This window comes from Leptonotus elevatus, chromosome 19, assembly GCF_054856555.1.
Source record: "Leptonotus elevatus isolate MCC_2025b chromosome 19, RoL_Lele_1.0, whole genome shotgun sequence".
NCBI classification, from domain to species: Eukaryota; Metazoa; Chordata; class Actinopteri; order Syngnathiformes; family Syngnathidae; genus Leptonotus; species Leptonotus elevatus.
In genome coordinates, this window is record NC_141257.1 from 461,673 (window position 1) to 470,075 (window position 8,403).

Below are 8,403 nucleotides of genomic sequence, written 5' to 3' on the forward strand. Positions count from 1 at the left end.
TCCAACACACCTGATTCAAGTCTGATAACGAGACTGATCTTTCCAATCGGAGGCGTTGGAGGACGGACGCGTCGGGACAAACAAGCCTGCAGGACCAGGTTTGGGGGAAGTCTGCTGAAGGGATTTCGTGACGAGTGGACTCCAAAATCCTCGTTGCTCCATTCTGGCCTCTTTTGGTGAATCTTCACAGGACCGCGAGTCAAGAACCAAAAGTGCTTTTGCAACTTCTACGTGAACGACGTGGTCGGGTTGCCAATCCAGATCAGGTGCGCGCGCGGCTCCAACATGTCCGCCGCGGCCACCTTTATCCAGTTCTCAGGTCTGCGCAAGTCCTGATCCACTTGGCCGTGACGCACATTTAGCCCCGCCTCCCTGTAAGTCCCTAACGAGATTGGCCGCTCCCGGATATCCCATTAGACGGCGATTAAGCGGGCTCAGCTCGTTAGCGCTAACGAAGCAACGCGCTGGCCGGCCGGCCGGCGGGGATTTGGGACCCGGTGGAAAAAGGCCAAATATTTGTCAGCGCGTTTGTGCATGGCAGCAAGGGATTGGTCGCCAGCCAATCACAGCGTGACGTTGCAATGAAGCGCATGTTCCTTTCACTCAAGACCAAAGGGGCGATGGATGATGGCCGCCGTCTGTCGATACGTGTCATGACATTGGCCGGCGACCTGTCGAGGGCGGAGCCTGCCCGGGGCCCAACGTCCGCTGGGATAGGCTGCGGCTGTCCCGAATGACGGTGAAGCGTTTCCTTCGTGTTCCTTCTCGCGCTTTCCCGTTGGACGGCGTTCTCCCGTGCCCCGCCCACCCGTTGGCTTTCTCCTCTTCCTAATTGGCCGATCCCGTCTGACCCGATTTGCGACCTCCCAATCGGTTTAGCCTCCTCGCCACGCTCGCTCTCGCTCCTTCTCTCTATTTCCATCGTTGAGCTTTATCCCTTCATCTCTGATCTCCTTCATCCGCCGCAATCCTCATCGGCGCCAGGAGACTCGAGGAGGAGTTGAGCGAGCAGTCGGCGCGTCCGAGAGCAGCCGAGCAGCAGCAGCCGAAGCATCCTGGGATTGGAGACGCCTCGAGGAAAGGTGAGCGTCCGTCCGTCCGCCCGCCCGTCCGTCCGTCCGTCCGTCCGCCCGTCCGTCCGTCCGTCCGCCCGTCCGCCCGCCGGTGACAAGTTCTGCACGCTTGGGCTCTTTTGCCGTTTCTTCTCATTTCTCCTCCTTTTATCGTCTGCCGTGCAAAGTTGTGGTGACGATCCACTTTCAATTCTTGAAGCGAGATCCGAGAATCTCATGGGCGGGATTCTGTCTTTCATTCGGGGACGGGACAACTTGGCCACGTTCCATTTCTGCAAGTTGCGACGTTGATGATGTTCCTGGGAGGTTGTGCTTCCCGATCCCGGCCGAGGACGATCCCGGCCGCTAATCGGATGACGGAGATTTGAGCTGTAAAGGGATTTGCCCATCGCACCTTCATCCTTGGGGCGCCGCACCTCCCGCGTCCGCCACACGGGGGTGGGGGCCTTTTTGTTCGTTTTTTGCTGCCCTTGACTCCCGACCTCTCCGGAATTTACACTTATTGGAGGAATATCAGGAGACAAATGAAACGTTTGCTTGCCGCGGCTCATGGGAAGCTAATTAGCACTGATGCTAGCTAGATACGGACCGAGCCGCGGAACACAAAAATCCACGTAGAATTGACGCAATTGAAATGGATAGAAAGATTCAATAAGGTCTTATATGGCCGAGCTGATCAATGACGTCATCGATCAATCGGGCAAATGAAGGCATTACAGCCGATCCAATGGAACGCATCATCCGATCCTGATCCAGATGATCCGATGGACTTCAAGTCCCTCAAAAAAATCCTCACAATCGAATTCAAGCAACCGGTGAGCGAAAAGGAATCAAATGTTCCCGGTTGGCTTTTGAACTTCGGCTCCGTCTTTTGCCGCCACTTCGTTGTCGTCACAGCGTTAACAGAATTAGGCGGGATTACGTCCATCGGGTCCGTGTCTAATCTCTCACATTGGAAGGAGTTCTGGCTCAACGTATCGAGGCCACGGCTGAAGCCGTCCCACTTTGTGCCATCGGGACCGAACCAGAGACTTTTTGGGATTTTCACAATTCCGCGTCTGGTCTCGGGGAATTGTGACTCGGAATCGAGTTCGATCCAGTCGGGGCGTGACTACGACTTGACTTGAGACGTCACTTGGACTTGCAAGCCGAAGACTCGCACCTGACTTGACTCGGGACACGACGAGGCTTATTAATTCTGGTTATTTGACCTTCGTGGTCTTCGTTCCAGACGAAGACCAGATGGTGCCGACTGCCGGTCGGACCGCATTCACGAGGTCGCTTGATCCGACTTATCACAGGACTTGACGTGCTCCGGACTCTGAACTTGCTCGAGACTCGAGACTGACTTGAGTCTTGCAAATGTTTGACTGCGTCCGGTGCCGGTCCAAACCTTCACGCAAGTTCTGACCGAGTCTTTCACTTTCAAGTCCTTGTGGATCTCGATTGGTTTTGGTGACGATCTTTCGCCAATATTTTGTCAACGGGACCTGATGAAAATCTTCCCGCGAGCTCATCTCGCCATTCGTCCTCCTGCCGTCTCAAGTCTCGCCGTTTTCGCCAAGTGACGCGTCGTGTGTCTGAGCGGGAGATGATGATGAAAATGTGACGTGATCCCACCTGGGCCGTCCCTGTTGCCTTTTGTCGCAGTTTGGCTCAAGTTTCCCGCCAGTAAGGTCCCCTCGCCACTGTCGTCATGGCAGCTGAGAAAGCTGAGATGGATGCGTTGAAAAAGGAGTGCGACGGCCTCCGCGCCAAGATTGAGGTGAGCGAGCGCGAGCGGCCAAATGCAACAAATGCAACAAATGGAAATGGCGCTGAACTGCGGTCGTTCCCGTGGCGGCGCAGGCGGCGCGCAAGGCCGTCAACGACAGCAGCATGTCGGCGGCGGCGGGCAGCGTGGCCTCGGTGGGGCGCGTCCAGCTCAAGCAGAGGAAGACGCTCAAAGGTCACCTGGCCAAAATCTACGCCATGCACTGGTCAGCTGACTCCAGGTGAGCCACGCCCACTTCTCACGCAACACTTTTCCCACGCGCAAAATTTGGGCTCCAAGCGACTTTCGGATAGGATCGAGTGAAGTGAAGTTTTTTTTTCCTTTTCTTTTTCTTGTTGCTTCCGTTCAATGGCCATTGTGCTGCTCATTCTACTGTGTGCGTTTTGGCCACCGGGGGGCAGTATAGTACAGACGCTCAGCTTGAAACGCAAGAGCTCATATGTCCATTTTGGGCTTTGCGTGTCAAAGCAAAAAAAAAAAACCCTCATAAGTCAAAGCACTGCGACTTGAACGACGCTTGATGGCGCAAGACCGCAGCTTGGGCTATGCTAGCGTGCTAAGCTAACGGACAGGATTTTTGTGTGTGGCGCGCGACAGGCAAATGGTGAGCGCGTCGCAGGATGGCAAACTTCTGGTGTGGGACACGTTCACGGGCAACAAGGTGAGTCCAGAAGACAAACGGGAAGAACTGCACACTTTGATTCCTCATCTGGGATGGCATCGGAAGCGAGCGCCAATCCCGGCTGACTTTGGCCCATTCTGGACTGGTCGCCAGCCACCCACAGTGGCTGGCGCATATTGATCAAGATTTCGAGAGACGTCGATGAATATCGATATTTTTTTTCTTTTTTACAATTGATGATTTCCAAAAGAAGATGAAGCTAAAGTACATAAATGCTAAAGAAGCGCACGAGAGGAAGTCGCGCTGAAAACAATCGGCTCCATTTCCTTGTGTGGCGTTTTTTGCGTGATGTGGTCTCGCGTCCATTTGTTACCTGAGTTGAAAAGAAAAAGGGGAAAAGGCTGAGCGATTCCCAGGAAAGGAATCCAAGTGTGTGTCTTCGCGTTGCAGCTGGTGGCGGTGCCGCTGAAGTCGGCGTGGGTGATGAGCGTGGCCTTCGCGCCGTCCGGCAATTTCGTGGCCAGCGGCGGCCTGGACAACATGTGCACCGTCTGCAACATCAAGGGGGCCACTCCCAAGACCCTCAGGGAACTGGACGCGCACACAGGTGACCCAGCACGCCGCATTCGGCCCGCCGCTCTTTATTTGGACGCTTGAGGCCCGTCGGTCCCGTCGGTCCCGACTACGGACCGCTCGCTGTCTGCCAGGCTCGTTTTGGTTGAGTTTTGCCCTTTTTCGTGCCGTCCTCAAGGTTACCTGGCCTGCTGCCGCTTCCTGAGCGACACGGAAATCCTCACAGCGTCCGGCGACACCACCTGGTCAGCGGCGGTCCCGGCGGCACGTCGCCCTCCGAAAGCTTGTGCGCGCCCGTAACTGTCCCGTCTTGCGTTTGCGGTCAAGCTGCCTGTGGGACCTGGAGACGGGCAAGCAGAAGGTGGTCTTCACCAACCACATCGGCGACTGCATGTCTTTGGCGCTGTCCCCCGACATGAACACGTTCATCTCGGGCGCCTGCGACTCGCTGGCCAAGCTGTGGGACATCCGGGACGGCGCCTGCAAGCAGACCTTCATCGGGCACACCAGCGACATCAACGCCATCGCTGTGAGTCGGGCCGCACCTGGAGCGCGAAGAAGGAACGGAGGAAAAGCCTGCCACAGTTTGGCTCGAGCCCCGGGTGCTAGCTAGCTAGCTAGAACGCTAGAACGCTAGAACGCTAGCTAGAACGCTAGCTAGCTAGAACGCTAGAACGCTAGAACGCTAGAACGCTAGAACTCTAGAACGCTAGAACGCTAGCTAGCTAGCTAGCTAGCACCCGGGGCTCGAGCCAAACTGTGGCAGGCTTTTCCTTTCTGGTTCTGGTTTTGCCACCCCTGAAAGCCATCCAGACAACGACGACGCGCGCTGGTCTTCCTTACGGTGTCATTGCTTCTTTGTTCCTTTTGTTGACTCGCCGTAAGAGCAACATCGTCAACAAACAAATAATAAAGTCCTTAAAAGTTATTCGATGCACCTTCAGTTACACACATGAAAAGTTTGCTCAAACGAAAAGCAGGCAGCGCTTTAAGGAGAAGTTTTCATTTGCTTCACTTCAGTTGACAACATACAAAAAAGTGCTGTTCGTTCACGTCACGCGAAATCGCAATCGAGCAAGACCTCGTCCGCATTCCAGCGAGCAACAACGTAAATCTGCGTTTCAGTCAACGGACGACCTTTTTTCCCGTTTTTTTTCCCCTTTTTCCCATTAAGCGTCTTTCATTTCGGTGTAAAGACGCCTCCAGCGGGTCGCACTTCCTGGACTTCCGCAAGTGCCACAAAATAAAAGCGCAGAACATTTCTGACATTTGAAAGCTTGTCCAATGAATAAACGGAGTCTTTTATGATTTTGTGGCACCGCGAGGACGAGCTCCGCATGCGTCCTTCTTTCAAAAAAAGCCCAGAACAACTGCTAGCTTCGTGCTAACACACAAGAGCAAATAAAGGTTGTGTTCAGTTCTTCCAGAGCGGCAACGCCGTCATCACGGGTTCGGACGACTGCAGCTGCAAGATGTACGACCTGCGCGCCGACCAGGAGGTCATCAACTACCAGGACGGCAGCCTCAACGCCGGCGTCACCTCTCTGACGCTCTCCAACTCGGGCCGCCTCATCTTCGCCGGCTACGACGACTTCAACTGCCACATTTGGGACTCCCTCAAGGGCGAGAAAGTCGGTGAGTCAAAACGCCGCTCGCGTCTTCTCGCGACAAGCGTTCTCATGAGGACGAGTTTCTCCTCATGAAGACGCGTCGCGATAGTTGGCTTTTGCTTGCGTTCTCACCCGGGACTTTATTTGAAGGACGTTGCGAGCGTCTCCATCATGTTGCGTCCGAGCGACATTTCAAATGTCGTCAGTCTGCCGAAGAAGCTACCGCTAGCAGCTAAAGAGGTTTCTCATCCAAATAGGATGAGAAAGTTGCTGACATTTTTATTTATTTATTTTGGTCACTTCCTTTTTTAGTGTTCATTTTGTAAGAAATAGACGTTTTTGTCTTGGAAAATGCAGTTGATGACGATCACGACGACGACGACGATTGGTTGTCGTCATCAAAACAAAGACAGGCGAGTCCAAGACGCATTGACAAGCAAACTAATCATCTTCCTCTGGCGCCATCTTGTGCCTCTCATTGGATGTTTTACAAAACAAGCCATTTGCGATTGCCGCCAAGCCGAACCCTCCCCGAACCCTGTGCGTGACTTCCGTGCGGGCGCTTTCTCCCTGTGGTGTGTGCGCGCGCGCAGGCGTCCTGTCCGGCCACGACAACCGGGTCAGCTGCACCGGCGTCCCGGAGGACGGCATGGGCGTCTGCACGGGATCCTGGGACAGCTTCCTCAAGCTCTGGAACTGACGGACAGACGGCGGCCGCCCACGGCGCGACAGGGAAGACAGAAGCAAACACGGGAAGGCTCTGCGTCGGTTCGAAAGAGGTTCCGTCATCTCTCGTCGTCTCATCCATGCAAAAAAGAAAAAGAAAAGAAAAAAGGAGGCCAGCCGGCCGACATCCGCCAGGAATGAAGTCGCCGTTCAAAAGTCTAGCGCGATTAAAAAAAACACTTGAAAAAAAATTACAAAAAAGTCTGACTGCTACTGACGGAATGTAGGAATGCAGATGTTGTTTTGACTGTGAAGTAGGCCTGCACGCGCTTGTATGTAAAGAGCACTTGTTAGATTTCTTTCCTTTCTATTTAATGGCGTCAAACGTTAGCGCTCGATTGTCATTCAGTCTCTTGTTTTCTTTCTTTTTTCCTTCCGGACTGCACATAGAGACGGACGCCTTCCTGGAGGCTCCCCCCCCCCCCCCCCCCCTACTTCCTTTACTGTGCAGGTCCAGATGTTGATTTGTAAATGTGTGGCATGTAACGTTCGAGGCTCCTGTCAATCACCTCCGATTGCGTTTTCGGCTCCTCTGGAAAAAGAAACTTTCTAATAAATGTAGAATTCTGCATTCACAGCAGCCAACGTGTGTCCGTCTGTCCGTCCGTGTGTGTTGAAAACAAACGCCCCCCCCCCCCCCAAAAAAAAACAACAACAAGATTTAAAACCATAAAAGAAAAAAAAGTGGAAGGTTTGCGAGGAAATCTGCTTGACTGAGTAAAAAGTCACACGCGCGCGCACAACAATGTCAGCATGAATATCGATGAGGGCTGATTGGAACACGTCATCGAAATCATATCGTCACGTTTGAAGTTCTTCATTGCTGCTTGTTCGGACCCAACGTTGTTGCGTTGCTCGCAAGGCCGCCAATTTGAGCCATGACGTGAAAAGAGCTCATTTTTGCGCTTTTCCTTCGGCAGATGATCAAGTTTGCTTTCCAACAAAGGCGCCATTCAAGCATTGATCGATTTGTGAATGCGACGTTTCCTCGCGAGGTCTGACCTTGACATTTGCTTGACGATCTTATCAAGTGTGGATTTTGAGACGGGCTCGGCGGCTCTCGTCTCGATCGGCCAAGAACTTGGCCGCCTTTTCTTTCTCAGCGGCTGACTTGTGACGCGTGTGTCTTGCCGGCATCCGGTGGTGAGTTGCCGGCAGGTGCGCGGCGGCTGATGCTTGACGAATGAGGCCATTTTGTCCATTTGCTGACTTGCGAGTTTCCGCCGCCGCTTTTGGACGCGCGCGTCGCTCGACACCTTTTAAAAGTTTCCTCTCCAACGCGCGCGCGCGCTTGCGTTTTTCATGACCGCCCCCGCTGCGAGTGTCGTGGTTTTCTTTCTCGTTGCATTTGCTCTCAAGTTGGGACGCATTTCATCATCTCGGGACAGCACGGTTTCTTTTCTTCTTCTCCTTTTTCGTGTTGCTTTTTTCTCTCCTTTTTTGTTCTTTCCCGTATTTTTCAGTTTTTATTTCCCCCTCTTTTTCTCCCTCTTGTCCATTTTTTCTTTCTCTTCTTCTTTTCTCACTTGTTGTCCATATTGTGTTCTTCTTTTTTGCCAGTTTTTTTTTTTTTTTGTCTTGTCTGAATGACCAAACGAGCGTTGACACATTTCGGGGCCGAAATGCTGATGAGCGTCCACTTTTGCTGCTCTTGGTCTCCTCCTGCTGGTCGCAGGTGGCAATGACAAGACGACAGCTCACGTCCTGCTGCTCCACGTTGTCATTATTTGTCAAGACTTGATGCCAAATGTCAGCACGTTTGCTGCCTTCAATTAGTGGCGCATGCCGAGCGTCCCCGAACGCAACAGGCAGCCCACGAGGGAACCGTTGACCTTTGAGAGCGCACACACACACACGCGTGTCGCAAGCATGTCGTCACGCCTCCAGCGTATCGCGATCGGATGGCTCGGCCAATCGGCCGAAATCGGCCATCGGCAATCAGCGAGACGTCGTCAGCTGAGCCAGCAAATGAATTTGGCTCCAGAAATCCATTGATTAGCATGATATGGTGGATTGGATCATGGA

At 53.3% G+C, this 8,403-nt stretch overlaps 1 protein-coding gene across 1 annotated transcript; it reads left to right on the forward strand.

The window, feature by feature from the left end:
• The first annotated feature begins 885 nt into the window (after positions 1–885).
• Positions 886–6,958, forward strand: LOC147157318 (guanine nucleotide-binding protein G(I)/G(S)/G(T) subunit beta-3-like). The gene is made up of 9 exons (XM_086062827.1): positions 886–1,082; positions 2,724–2,838; positions 2,922–3,067; positions 3,445–3,508; positions 3,920–4,076; positions 4,221–4,287; positions 4,370–4,571; positions 5,461–5,677; positions 6,246–6,958. The coding sequence occupies exons 2-9, from the start codon at positions 2,770–2,772 to the stop codon at positions 6,350–6,352; spliced, it is 1,029 nt and encodes a 342-aa protein (XP_085918953.1). The 5' UTR covers positions 886–1,082; positions 2,724–2,769; the 3' UTR covers positions 6,353–6,958.
• Positions 6,959–8,403: the final 1,445 nt, after the last annotated feature.

Coding starts and splice junctions, on each gene's coding strand:
- LOC147157318 (XM_086062827.1), top strand. CDS start 2,770: ATGGCAGCTGAGAAAGCTGAGATGGATGCGTTGAAAAAGGAGTGCGAC. Junction 3,068..3,444: donor CACTGGTCAGCTGACTCCAG/GTGAGCCACGCC, acceptor GGCGCGCGACAG/GCAAATGGTGAGCGCGTCGC. Junction 5,678..6,245: donor CCTCAAGGGCGAGAAAGTCG/GTGAGTCAAAAC, acceptor GCGCGCGCGCAG/GCGTCCTGTCCGGCCACGAC.